This window comes from Zeus faber (assembly GCF_960531495.2).
Source record: "Zeus faber genome assembly, chromosome: 15".
Classification (NCBI taxonomy): Eukaryota; Metazoa; Chordata; class Actinopteri; order Zeiformes; family Zeidae; genus Zeus; species Zeus faber.
In genome coordinates this window covers 1,779,757-1,795,140 of record NC_137194.1, presented here as the reverse complement: position 1 = coordinate 1,795,140, position 15,384 = coordinate 1,779,757, and the positions used below count along the sequence as shown (strand labels likewise).

The 15,384-nt window shown below is 40.9% G+C and overlaps 1 protein-coding gene across 1 annotated transcript in view; it reads left to right on the top strand.

The window, feature by feature from the left end:
• lama5 (laminin, alpha 5) overlaps positions 1-15,384 on the top strand; it is a gene marked incomplete at its 5' end in the record, with an annotated part of 118,944 nt that overhangs the window by 1,757 nt on the left and 101,803 nt on the right. Inside the window, one exon of the mRNA XM_080014483.1 lies at positions 4,284-4,436. Within this exon, the coding sequence (XP_079870609.1) occupies positions 4,284-4,436 (153 nt within the window). The remainder of the gene's footprint in view (positions 1-4,283; positions 4,437-15,384) is intronic.

Below are 15,384 nucleotides of genomic sequence, written 5' to 3'. Positions count from 1 at the left end.
TTTCCGACATCGATGTGACCCTAAAAGCTGGTTCTGCAGCAACGCCCGTGGAAGCGGGCGGCGTCGCCGTGGTAACACGAGGCTGCTCTCCCTCCGCGTCGCGTGGTAAAAGTGTCTCTCTCTTCTGCCTGCGTTGGTTTGCTAGAGGATCGTTGTTCATCTCAGCGTCCGCTCGTCGACGCGCGTGTCGCGTCCTGCGTGTCGTCTGGCAGGCGACGGGGCGGGGCCAGCGACGCACCAACTGAACATTATTACTCAGGACTCACTTAAAGATACAGGTAAAACAACCTTTTGACTAAAAGCTGAAGGCTTTGCCCACAATTCATATTTTAAATTTTATTTGGATCCTTATTAGCGGAACTTCAGCGACTCTTCCATGTCAGCAAATAAGAATTCAGGAGTTTAAAATCAGAAAAGTAGAACAACAATAATCTTCCTTGCAAACATATTCCTAAACATATCCTCTGGTAAACACTCACGTATTCATCTTACTATTGATTAAAGATATAAAAAGTAGTTACCGGCGCAGGGATGTTAACTATATCCAATGTGCCCGGGATTTCAACGTTGATCTCCACCAAAATACACCACTTTGACCACAACATGATTCCTGTGAGCGTTCCGTCCAAAGCTCCTCCTCTCGTTCGGGCGTCGTCCCTCCACCGCGCTTTACACCGACCCAGCCCGACGCACCAGGAGTCGACGAGTGGAACCGCTCCTTCTTATCGCGTGGCTCGTCCGGAACCCAATCTCATAAAAGGGTCGGGCCGTTCATCACCATGCGGAGCGTGTTTTGATCTTGCAACACAAGAGCTAGTTTCCATTATTTCTATTTATTTTAAGGTTCATTTGAAGTGTGTGTGTGTGTGTGTGTGTGTGTGTGTGTGTGTGTGTGTGTGTGTGTGTGTGTGTGTGTGTGTGTGTGTGTGTGTGTGTGTGTGTGTGTGTGTGTGTGTGTGTGTGTGTGTGTGTGTGTGTGTGTGTGGTCAGAGCCGTGGAGGGGGTAAACAAGTTGTAAAATCAGTTTAAAAAGTCGCAGCCTGAGGTCGCAGCTCGGTGGGTGTCTCTCAGCGCGGAATTCCTGGTATTCCACCACAACACACACCCTCAGGCCCATGTGTGTGTGAGACCTCCTGCTGAGCTGTTCATAAAGGGAACATGGCGTAAAAGGTGTGTGTGTGGTAATTGGTTGAATGAATGAGTGAGTGAGTTTGGCTTGAAGGCTCTGGAGCAAACATCAGAGGATCTAAAGTTCTGTTTAAAATGCTGAGCAGCCCGGTGGCCATGACGACAAGGAATCTATCTATTTATTGGAAAGAAAAGACATGGGAAGTATTTATATCATTGGTTCATTCTACTTTTGATCTGATCACCATTCAGTTCAATGTGAAGAGAAATTTTATTTAGGAATTTCGGATGACTTTTTTTGTGCTTTTTCTTTCTTTTTCTTCTCAGATGTACTATTGATTCATTTTAAATGATCATTACTGTAATTATTAATTCCCAAATATCTCTAAAGGACTTTGCAATTGGAAACCTGTATGAAAGGTGCTATATAAATAAGGTTCATTATTATTTACATTTTTTAGTACTATAACATTGTATTATAAATATATTGAATTTTGTGTACAATTATGACAAATTATTGTGTATTATCACAGCAAAAATGGCAGAAGAATTTAACGTTGATGTACAAGACAATACTGTTAATAAATAAAATCCAAAGTGAGCTTCATGGTCATGTTACAACGCAACAAAACTCCAGTTTCTCATTTCAAACTCATCATTTAGTGGAACTGCCACAAACCACCTGGTTTAAAGACGGTGTCTCCCCCGAGAGAGAGACTGACTGACTGACTCTTCCCGGTGGGACCTCCTTCCCATGATGCACTGGGTGCATGCTGGGAGATCCTTGACTGATAACTTTTAATGTGTTTTAACCCATGACGTCATATTTCAAACCCCAAAACAGCTTCCTGTCACATGCTGAACTGGATATCAATTGAGGATATCGATATAAAGGATATCGTCAAACCCGTTGGAAAGGGGCATGAGAACAAACATGCTGTGTTCATTCTTCCATCTTTAAAACCATGATGTCGTCCATTTTGCGTGTATCAGCCCTGCCAGGGGTAGATATGGAGGGAGAAGGGAGCGGAGCACGTCCAGTGCCTGCGTCAGGTATTGCACGTGTGAGCGCTCACATGACGCATCTAAAAGCAAATCTGATTGGCTGAAGGCTAGAAATCTGAAAGAGGTCTTAAGATGAATATATGGAAATAGTAAAAATAAAAAGAGAGATATATTATATCAGAAACATCCATGTTCGTGAACCTTATCCAGAGGAAGTGAACCGGACAGGAAAAGGTGCGATCGCCGGCTGTGACCTCTGACCTCAGTGACCTGAGCCGATAGCGTCTCCTGAGCGGCTGCATTGTTCAGGTCCGGGCCGGTGTAGTTTACACTCATCGGGCTGTTGGAGGGGGGCGTGGCTTGACCCCCGACGTCAACAGGTGACGCGTTGGATGGATTTCTTTAAAACAGGCTCGCTCACAATATCCCGCTCGCCGTAGCACGCCCATGCTACACCCTTCTCGGTCTGACGCCCAAAGACGTTCGCCGGCTTCACCTGGCCCCGCCTGGCCCCGCCCCCCTTTACAAATCTTCTGAGGTTCACCACCGTCAAATAGCCTGGGAGGCCCCTTGGGCCCAGGGAAGCTCAGCCCAGAGCCGCGGAGGGGCCACACCCCACCCACGCAGCTTCCACCGGGGCCCTGAACCCTGATTGATGCTCGTCCGTCGACTTGGGCGGAGGTACGAGCACGTTGCCGCATGCCAACAAACACGTATCACACCAGGGTGGTGTCGAGTTTCCCCAAAGCAAAACCGACGAAGCCAAAACAAGAAGCTGCAATAGCCTGAGGGTTTGAAGGTGTTTGTACCTCCTGGTCCAGCTCCACCAGCTTCTTGGCTTCTTTCTTTGCTGCTGGAGCTTCAGCCTCCATCAGGAGAACAGCACCAAGCCTCAGCCGTGACCGACAGAAGACTGTTGAAGCCATTATAGAAGTGCTTTAACCTGCGGTTCCTCCAACGGCCACGAGATGCTGCTCGACGGAGCTTCTGAGTGAATGGAAGTCAATGGAAAAAGAAGAAACCTCTCCCCAGAAAAACAAAAGCCAGTACCTTTTCAAGACTTTGTGGTCTCAATATCTAAGTTAACTTCTTCCATGGTCGTCTCGATTGACATTAGCGCTCCAGCGAGGTGGGCGCGTCTCTTCCTTCCTTTGCGTCCATCTACTGGTTTCACAGCCCCGCCCCCTGCCGCCCACATCCACACAGCTGGGGCTCCGCCCTGACAAGACGGCGACGAGCGCGAGGCCAAACCCGAGCTTTCAAGCGGTCTCTGCAGGAACCAAACGCCGCCGTGGCTGCGGATCAACCCGCAAGGTTCTCCAACTACAAACCGTACGTTGTGAGATGTGGCAGAGAGGCGGGACGGACCCGTTTGAGCGACGGTGTTAGCGCCGTATCATGACGCCGCCCCCGCCCGTCTCCGCCCGCCCCCATTCCAGGCCCCGCTTCGCGATCTCCCGTTTCCCCTCGCACCGTGAAAATGTGCAAATCTGCTGTGAAAGTGAAGACGCAGCACAATGAAACAATGAGTCTGTTAAACCTCCGCTCCAGACACACGATCCAGACGGAGGCGTTTGGTGGCGACGCCCGAGCGTCTCTCTCACCTGTTGGGGAAACGTTAGCCTGATGCCTTCAGTGCATCAGGCTAAGGCCTGAGGCCAAGTGCAGGCAAAATAAAACCTTGTTTATTGGGATCCTCAGCCCAACTGTGGCACTCGATACCTCGGTTCCATTCTCTGTTTTTATGTTTTTTTTAATCACTGGCTCTCAACGCGGGGCCCCCGCCAGAGGCTCCTGGGGGTCTCCAGCACACGGCTTTACCGGTTCAAACTTATTATGTCATTGCCAAGACAATAACGACTGCTTGGATCCTAGCTCCACAGGTTTCTCCCGAACTTTAGCTGAGACGTTGGTCTGGAAGTTTGGACTGAATCATATCTAAAAATCCTCTCAAATTTGGTTCTGTGGCCTAATACGTATCAAATTGAAGGTCCTTGAGGGTCTTTGGGGGTCCTTGAAATGGTCTAAATGTTTATGTTAAGGGACAAACATCATATTGTAATCAAGCCATCCCGTTATGTTTCTATGGGTCCGTTGAACGACAATTAAACCTGTATCTCTGTCTGTTTATCTGCCTGTCTGTCTCTCAGGGTCAGTACTGCGATATCTGCAGTCTGGGCCACAGTGACCGCGCCCATCCCATCACCAACGCCATCGACGGCACCGAGCGCTGGTGGCAGAGCCCGCCCCTGTCCCGCAGCACCGAGTTCAACCAGGTCAACGTCACGCTGGACCTGGGACAGGTAGGACACACCTGTATACGTCAACATTCCAACATCCCATCATCATCTTCCCTGCTGCACACCCCCTTCACGCCTGAAAGCCATGAGCAAACCTGGGAATGGTTCCGTCCAACCTTTGGGTTTCCATTTGACCTGGATTTCCTCTCGTTTCTGGTTACGTTCTGCTCATTGGTCATTTCCTCCTCAGAACTTCCCACGTTCTGTCCAGTGCATGGGGACGTATTTTAGTATCTTTAGTAGTATATGGGGGCGTTTTTTAGTATTTTTAGTTGTATATTGGGACGTATTTTTGTATTTTTAGTCGTATTTGGGGATGTATTTTTAGTAGTATACGGAGACATATTTTTAGTACTATATGGGGACATTTTATGGGACATATTTTTGTCGTACACATGGACATATTTCTAGTATTTTTAGTAGTATATGACATATAACATATTTATATAATACACATATTTTGAACATATGTTAGTGGAATATATATTCGTAGTAGTATACCTGGATGTGTTTTGGTAGAATATATGGATGTATTTGTAGTGTTGGACATATTTAATTGTATTTCTTTTACTGCTGATGAATGTTTGATCATCTCTTTGTTAAAGTGTTGAGTCCGTTGTGATTTAAAGCTGTTTCTCTTGGCCGGACGCCGTGTTTGTTCTAGATGGTGAATCTATTAGCCACACACACACACACACACACACACACCAGCCTCTATATAAACTCTGTTTCTCTGAAGAAGCTTTTGTGTTTCTGAACGCTGCTCTTGAAGTGTCCATGAGAGCTTTCCACGTCCTTGTGTGTGTGTGTGTGTGTGTGTGTGTGTGTGTGTGTGTGTGTGTGTGTGTGTGTGTGTGTGTGTGTGTGTGTGTGTGTGTGTGTGTGTGTGTGTGTGTGTGCAGTTGATCTCCAGGCTTTCACTTCCTCCTCTTTCTTTTGTCCTCCACTCTAGACGTCTTTTATTTTTTCTCTCTCTCCTCATTTCATTCTTTCTCGACGGTTGCCTCCGTCCCTCCTGATGTGCTTGTGTTCCTCATTGAAGTTCTAATTCAACTTCTGTCAATAAGTGTGTCAGTAAACACACTCATTGCAAAACAGATTTAATCTGCATCATTGCCACAATACTCCGCTTTATAATCATCTCTGAAAACACTTAATGCACATCTATGTTTTACATTATGGATATGTTTTTGCTTATCTTTTAACTATATATGTTTTATTTTGATTTTTGCTTAGGTTGTTTTTATTACTTGTGTGTGGAAAAAATAAAATAATCAAAATCAGAAAATATAGCGCAAAAATGTGTGTGTATGTATGTATCTATGTAGGTATGTATGTATGTATGTATTCAGATTTTTTAAATGACGTTTGTTTAGCACAACAGAGTTTCTCCGTCATCCTCTCACTGCATGTGACTTGTATGATACACGCGAAAATCATGAAATATCATGACAAATCAAAAAGCATGTAAAATCATAAATGTTAAATATATATTATAGATTAATAACAGATGAATTAGTTGCATGATTTAGTCTTTATAGAACAGTATAAATTCCAGCAGTGTGTCAGTGGAACCTGATTTATTTGAAGTTAATTGAAGTGAAAGCATCAGACAGAGTTGTTTATTTAAACTCCGCCCGTTGTTTACTTCAGTCTTTATATTATTTACTGCAGCTTGAGGCACAATTTACAGTTTATAACACGATCCCCAGACGCTGCTTGGAAAGTGGCAAATAATGGACGTATAGAGGAGAAGGTGTAGATGGGTGAGAGAGGGGGGTTGGAATGCCAGAGAACCTGTCCCAACACGTGGAGGGGAAACTAGTTAAAATACCCTGAACACCCCTTCCTCACCCCCTCACCCCCTCACCCCTCTGCCCCCAGCTCCCTCTCTTACATCCTATTACCACCATAAAGGGTAATACGCCGTAAACATAAATAAACGCTTGAAATGAATACGCTGTAAAGGTAAATCAACTAGGTAACAAACACAAATTGTATCCATTTTAATCATGGGAAGTGATTACAATAACATTATGATAATGAAAATATCACTCCAAATATTAATTTTATTATAATTAAAAATGTCATATTATTAAATGTCTGTTCATTTTTAACATAAATGTGATTGTAGAACAAACTGTGCTCATCTCCTCTTTATGATAGAAACGGACTTTCCATCCTCCTGCTTCATTTTTAGGAAAATAACATTTTATTCGTTAGATCTGCACAAGATGAGATAAAACTTTATTGATCCCGTCGGAAACTCACGATGTTCCCACAGAGAAGTCATGTATTCTTGAATTTATTGCACTTTTTGTTCATATTATTGAGTATGTATGTGACAAATAACCTCTTAAATCTTGCATCTTGAATTATCTAATATTTCTCTCTGGGAGAAAAAGAGGAAATGCGATGCTAACCAAATGCTAACAATTAGCGTCATAAAATAACAACATTCTGAACCCTGCAAACCAGGCAGCCTCCGTGTGTGTGTGTGTGTGTGTGTGTGTGTGTGTGTGTGTGTGTGTGTGTGTGTGTGTGTGTGTGTGTGTGTGTGTGTGTGTGTGTGTGTGTGTGTGTGTGTGTGTGTGTGTGTGTGTGTGTGTGTGTGTTTTAAAGGAGAAAAGCTCTCTCTCTCTTTCATGCACAAAGGCTCTTCTGTGGAGCGAGCGAGTGACGATGGGAAGAAAAGAGGGAGAGGAGGAGATGATAAAGATAGACGCAGAGGACAAAACTCTCATTTCATCCACTTGAACGTTTTATTCCCCCTCTCCTTTCTCTCGTCTCTTTGTATCTCCTTCTATCCCTCCATCTGCCGCTCCTCCGTCATCATCTTTTCATCTTTAATCTGTCGCTCAATAGCACCTCTCTGATCTGTCTGTGTCACACACACACTGACACACACACACACACTCTGACACACACACACACACACACACACTCTGACACACACACACACACTCTGACACACACACACACACACACTCTGACACACACACACACACACACACACACTCTGACACACACACACTCTGACACACACTCACACACACACACACACACACACTCTGACACACACACACACACACACACACTCTGACACACACACACACACACTCTGACACACACACTCACACACTCACACACACACTCTGACACACACACACACACTCCACAGAGAACGAGGGAGCTGACCTTAATAGGAGCGGCTCAGCTCAGAGTGGACGGCGTGGAAAAGGGAAGAATAAAAAGAGAGAGAAGCAGTTTGGTCTGATCAGTTAGTTTGGGTGGAGGAGGGAGGTTCCTGAGCTTCCCTGGAGGATGGAGGGATAAATATAGAGGAATGGAGGAACTGATATAGATTGACGGGAACATTTACAAATGATGGATAGAGGGATGGGTGGATGGATAGAGAGGTAGAGGATTACAAGCTGTGGGATGAGGTTGATGAGATGAGAGGTTGGATGTGGTTGTAGAAGAGGTTGGATGTGGTTGTAGAAGAGGTTGGATGTGGTTGTAGAAGAGGTTGGATGTGGTTGTAAAAGAGGTTGGATGTGGTTGTAAAAGAGGTTGGATGTGGTTGTAAAAGAGGTTGGATGTGGTTGTAAAAGAGGTTGGATGTGGTTGTAGAAGAGGTTGGATGTGGTTGTAGAAGAGGTTGGATGTGGTTGTAGAAGAGGTTGGATGTGGTTGTAGAAGAGGTTGGATGTGGTTGTAGAAGAGGTTGGATGTGGTTGTAGAAGAGGTTGGATGTGGTTGTAGAAGAGGTTGGATGTGGTTGTAGAAGAGGTTGGATGTGGTTGTAGAAGAGGTTGGATGTGGTTGTAGAAGAGGTTGGATGTGGTTGTAAAAGAGGTTGGATGTGGTTGTAAAAGAGGTTGGATGTGGTTGTAAAAGAGGTTGGATGTGGTTGTAAAAGAGGTTGGATGTGGTTGTAAAAGAGGTTGGATGTGGTTGTAAAAGAGGTTGGATGTGGTTGTAGAAGAGGTTGGATGTGGTTGTAGAAGAGGTTGGATGTGGTTGTAGAAGAGGTTGGATGTGGTTGTAGAAGAGGTTGGATGTGGTTGTAAAAGAGGTTGGATGTGGTTGTAAAAGAGGTTGGACGCTGTTGTAAAAGAGGTTGGACGCTGTTGTAAAAGAGGTTGGACGCTGTTGTAGAAGAGGTTGGACGAGGCTGTAGAAGAGGTTGGATGCTGTTGTAAAAGGGGTTGGATGCTGTTGTAAAGGAGGTTGGAGGCTGTAAATAGATTGGATGAGGCTGTAAATAGGTTGGATGAGGCTGTATGTTGTTAGAAAATAGGTTGGATGCAGCTGTAAAGAGGTTGGATGCGATTGTAAAAGAGGTTGGATGCTGTTGTGAAAGGGGTTGGATGCTGTTGTAAAGGAGGTTGGGTGTTGATGTAAAGAGGTTGGATGTGGTCGTATGTGGTTTCTTTAATGCTTTAATAATGAACCTCAAGCTGCGTTCAATGAAAGTTATCTTTAAAGGACACACACACTAAACTGTGTTTCATCAAAGCGTGTCGGTTCCACAGCGCTGAACCTGCTCTAAGGTCAAAGGTCGTCATCAGTGGTTCTCTCTGGTTCTCACTTCCTGCTGTTGTGAACCCATTGACCAGAGACGCACACACACACACACACACACACACACACACACTCACACACCTCCCTCTCTCTCTCATCATAAAATTAAATAAAATGAGATGAAACTAAATGGAACTTTTTTAAACTTTTTTTTTCTAGAATTAGTCAAATGAAAAAAACGAAAAACTAGAAAATTCAAAATAAACATAATTCTACAAAAACGAGTCTAGAATAGTTTAAATGTGAAAATACAGGCACAAAGAGGTAGCACAAAAAATATAGAAAATAATAATGATGAATAATGTGTAAAGATGTAGAAGGTAGAGCCACGCTCGTGCTGCTTCCTGTCTTTCATTAAAGTGATGTCACAGATGAACTGAATCAAACTTGAGACAATTTGAGCGATGATGAGCAACACTGCAGCCAAACAACAGACCAAGAAAGAAACAAAGAGGCAGCTTCATGGGGCTGAGGACAAAGAGCAGTTTATTAAATATGATCAGATTCTGTGTCATTTTTAATATCCTCCATGATTCTATCACAGTGAGTCACAGCCTCTCCCATCAGAGCTTCAATTCAGGAAAGAAAGAGTTGAAAGCAAAGGGAGGAGAAGAAGGGAGGAAAATAAGGGAGGAACAGGATGGAGAAGAAGGGAGAGGAAGATGATGAAATGATGAGTGGCGCTAAATGATCGTCCTCTTCTTCCTGAGAAAAACAAGCTGTTGTTCATCCATGAGGAACATGATGAACAACAAGAAAAAGAAGGAAACAAACTATCTATCTTGTTAACTACTCGTCAACGATCCAACTAGTCAACGATCCAACTAGTCAACGATCCAACTTGTCGACGATCCAACTTGTCGACTATCTAAATGTCGACTATCTAACTTGTCAACCAACTATCAAAGTAGTCAACTATCGAAGTATTCAACTATCTAACTTGTAAATTATCGAACTAGTAAACCATCCAAGTAGTCAACTATCTTACTACTCAACTATCAAACTAGTCAACTACCAGTAGTCATTTATCTAACTAAAACTATCTAACTAGTAAACTAACTAGTGAACAATCCAACTAGTCAACAATGAAAGTAGTCAACTATCAAACTAGTCAACGATCGAAGTAGTCAACTATCGAACTTGTCGACTATCTAACTTGTCAACCAACTATCAAAGAAGTCAACTATCGAAGTAGTCAACTATCTAACTTGTAAATTATCGAACTCGTAAACAATCCAAGTAGTCAACTATCTTACTACTCAACTATCGAAGTAGCCATTTATCTAACTAATAAACTATCTAACTAGTCAACTAACTAGTGAACAATCCAAGTAGTCAACTATCCAAGTAGTCAACTATCTAACCTGTCAACTACCTAGTGAACTATCCAAATAGTCAACTATCAAAGTAGTAAACTGTCTAGCTAGTCAACTATCCAAGGAGTCAATTATCTAACTAGTTAACCATCTAACTAGTTAAACCTGTGAATAGTTAACAATTTGAATGCTTAACTATCAAGCGAGTCAACTGTGAGGCTGAAAATACCATCTTTATACATTTAAAAAATGAAATTCATATATTTGCAATACATTGTAGAATAAACCAATTATTAAGTTTTGCCTTTACCAATTATATAAATTGTAAAGAGTATTACTATATACCCCCCAACAAATATATATGTATTACATGTAATATTTTATATTACACAAAAATATTTTCAAATGCACTCGAATAATAAAATTAAATATGGATGTTATTTTTTTTAACATTAAATATAAGTATATACTTAGAAATGAATGTGGATGAATGAATGTCCTTCCACACGTTCAAATGTACTTCATTCAAACATTCATTGCACATATTTTCCATATCAGTCAATATGTTCAATGTTCATAAAACTTCTTTGTTTCCAAGCTCAGACCTTGACCTGAAAAAGTTGAACAAGATGTGTCAGCGGAGGAATGAGGGAGCGTGCACACACACACACACACACACACACACACACACACACACACACACACACACACACACACACACACACACTTACACACACACTTATACACACACACACACACACACACACACACTTATACACACACACACACACACACACACACTTACACACACACACTTATACACACACACACACACACACTTACACACACACTTATACACACACACACACACACACACTTACACACACACTTATACACACACACACACACACACTTACACACACACTTACACACACACTTATACACACACACACACACTTACACACACACTTATACACACACACACACACACACACACACACACACTTACACACACACTTATACACACACACACACACACACACACACTGTATCTTGGTGTTTTTCAGTTTCTCAAGGTGCCTCCGAGCTGCTGACACTTTGTTTCACTGAGTTTTAAAATCCAAACAACCTCCTACTGTGCACATAGTATTTGTGTAGTAGTGGAGTACCTAGTAGTAGTTGTGTAGTAATGAGTAGTTGTGGTGTACCTAGTAGTTGTGTGGTAGTGGTAGTAACTAGTAGTAGTTGTGTAGTAGTGGTAGTAACTAGTAGTATTTGTATAGTAGTGGTGTAACTAGTAGTGGTGTAGTATTGGTGTAACTAGTTGTAGTAGTGGTGTAGCTAGTTGTAGTGGTGTAGCTAGTTGTAGACGTGTAGTAGTGGCGTAACTAGCCGTAGTTGTGAAGTAGTGGAGCTGGAGAGGAGTAGAGGTGGAGTAGAAGGAGCTGGAGAGGAGCAGAGGTGGGGTAGAAGGAGGTGGAGAAGAGTAGAGGTGGAGTAGACCAAACAACGCAAATCTACTTTCTGTGGCATTTCCTGTGCTCTCCTCTCTGTGCCAAGCTACGCTAACAAGCTATGCTAATAGCTAGGCTAATAATAGCATGATGCTGCAGCGCGCCAGCGTCTACACAATGAGCGCCCTCTGTCTGAAGCAGCGCGACCTTTCCCCCGTCTCCACCAGCTCCGTCAGTGGTGGAACGTCCTGTTTCTACTCAAACACTTTGGTCCTTTTTATTTTACACGGAGCTTCCATGAAAACTGCCACATTTAGGACCCAGAGGGAGGTGAGGAGAGGTAGAGTAGAGGTGGTGTAAAGGGAGTAGAGGTAGAGGGAGTACAGGTGGAGTCGGGTTAGAGAACAGGCAGAATACAGTAGGGGGAGAGTAGAGTTGGGAGTAGAGGTGGAGTAGAGGGAGTTAAAAGTAGTTGGAGTAGAGGTTGAGGGAGTTAGGGTGGAGGGTAAGCAAACAAGCAGTAGAGGTACAATAGAGGGTGAGTAGAAGTGGAGTAAAGGGAGGTACATTGAAGGAAAGTAGAGGTGGTGTAAAGGGAGGTAGAGGGGGAGAGTAGAGGTGAAGTGAAGGGAGGTACATTGAAGGCAAGTAGAGGTAGAGTAAAGGGAGGTAGGCAGGTGGAGGTGGAGTAAAGGGAGGTAGGCAGAAGAGGTGGTGTAGGATTGGAGAACAGGCAGAATACAATAGAGGGAGAGTGGAGTTAGAGGCGGATTAAATGGAGGTAGAAGTAGGTGGAGTAGAGGGAGAGTAGAGTAAAGGGAGAGGACGGTATATGTAGATAAGGGGTGGAGTAAAGGGAGGCAGACTAGAGGGAAAGTAAAGAAAGCGGGAGATAGACGTACAGTAGAGGTGGAGTATAGTAGACATATAGTGCAGGTAGATGTGGAGTAGAGTAGAAGTACAGTATAGTAGAGGTGGAGTATAGTAGATGTAAAGTACAGGTAGATGTGGAGGAGAGGTGGAGTAGAAGTAGAGTAGAGTTGGAGTATAGTAGATGTACAGTACAGGTAGATTTGGAGTGGAGGTGGAGTAGAAGTACAGTATAGTAGAGGTAGAGTAGAGGTATATGTGCAGTAGTGGTAGAGTAGAGGTGGAGCAAAGGGAGGTTGACTAGAGGGAGGTTGAAGGTGGAGTAGAGGCAGAGTAGAAGTTCAGTATAGGAGAGGTGAAGTATAGTAGACCTATAGTAGAGGTGGAGTAAAGGAAGGAAGTAATGAAACTCGTGTCAGCTTTAATGTTTAGACTGATTTGATCATAAGCTTAAAGTTGCTTTGTGGTGTTGAATAGACCTAAGAACAGCAGTAGTAGTAGCAGTAGTAGTAATAATTATAATAATAATCGTAGTAGTAGTAGTAGTAATAATCTAATAATAGCAGTAGTGGTAATTATATTATAATAATAGTAGTAATAATAATAATAATAATAATAATTATTATTATTATTATTATAGAAGTAGTAATAATAAATTATAATAATAGCAGTAGTAATAATAATTAATTGTAGTATTAGTAGTAGTAGTAGTACTAATATAATATTAGTAGTAGTAATAATTATAATAGTAGTAGTAATAATAATCTAATAATAGCAGTAATAGTAATTATATTATAATAATAGTAGCGATGATGATGATTATTATTATTATTATTATAGAAGTAGTAATAATTAATTATAATAGTAGCAGTAGTAATAATAATTAATTGTAGTATTAGTAGTAGTAGTAGTAGTACTAATATAATATTAGTAGTAGTAATAATTATAATAGTAGTAGTAATAATAATCTAATAATAGCAGTAGTAGTAATTATATTATAATAATAGTAGCGATGATGATTATTATTATTATTATTATTATAGAAGTAGTAATAATTAATTATAATAGTACTAGTAGTAGTAATAAAAATAATTAATTGTTGTAGTAGTAGTAATAATAGTAGTAGAATAGTAGTAGTAATAATAATAATAATAATAATAATAATAATATAGTAGTAGTATTAATAAAAATAATAATAGTAGGAGTAGTAATAATAATAATAATAATAATAGTAGTAGTAGTCGTAGTAATAATAATAAAAATTTTAGTAGTTATAATAGTAGTAGTAGTAATAATATAATCATCGTAGTAGTAGTAGTAGTAGTAATAATATAATCATTGTAGTAGTAGTAGTAATGATATAATCATCCTAGTAGTAGTAGTAGTAGTAACAAAAATTGTAGTAGTAATAATAATAATAGTCGTAGTAGTAATAATATAATAATAGTAGTAGTAATAATATCATCATTATAACTTTATTTATAAAAATAATCGAAACATTTCAGAACATTTATTAAGCCCATTCAACGAGCGGAAAAAATAACAAACAAATGCACGTGGACACAGAAAGTTCCAAAAGCAGGACGTCAAGGTGCTGGAAGAGGGAGGAGGCTCCAGACGCACCTGCTTCCCTCTCTCCTGCCTCTCTCCTGGGCTTCCTCCATCTTCTGCAATGAGCTTTCAACTCCCACTCTCTGGACTTATCTTCCAGCATTCCAATCCCATGCTGCAACGTTTTCCATCCGTGGAAAACACACACACACACACACACACACACACACACACACACACACACACACACACACACACACACACACACACCTGGGAAGGTGAGGGAGGGAGGGGGGGGGAGGCTTTGGCCTCTTAATGGAACAGTAAATATTGGCTTTGTGCTGCAGCTTGAGGCAGTTTCTCACAACTGTGACTTTAAATAGAAGGGGGTGGGGGTGGGGTGGGGGTGGGGTGGGTCATTCATAAAAATTCTCCCAAAAAAAACGTTTTCTGATAAGAAACGGGGATGGAAGCCCTGAAATATGATCCTTTGGTAATTCACTAATTTACTGTTGATTCCATCTGGGAACAGAAAAACAGAAACGTTGAAATAATTAAATAATACACATCACACTGTAAAAAAAACCATGATAATTATAACTTCCAAAAAACGTGTGTGTATGTGTGTATATATATATTTTAATATACAATGTTGTTGTTCTGGACTACAATCAAGAGGATTGTGGGAGTTTCCTACAAACCTGGGGCTGAGTGTTTTATTGAGGCTTATGTTAAGACGTTGTTTTACCTTTTAACTCATTTGAGTGTTTGTTTGTTTTACATTTTTATCTTTTTTTTTTTGTTAAATTGATGTTTGTTTTTATTTGATTTTTGTATCTGGCACATTACCAAGTATTATAATAATAATCATAGTAATAATAATAATTGTAGTAATAATAATAATAATAGTAATAATAATGGTAGTAATAGTAATAGTAATAATAATAATAATAATAGTAATAGTAATAATAGTAATAGTAATAGTAATAATAATAATAATAATAGTAATAGTAGTAATAGTAATAGTAATAGTAATAATAGTAATAGTAATAATAATAATAATAATAGTAATAGTAGTAATAGTAATAGTAATAGTAATAATAGTAATAGTAATAGTAATAGTAATAGTAATAATAATAATAATAATAGTAATAGTAGTAATAGTAATAGTAA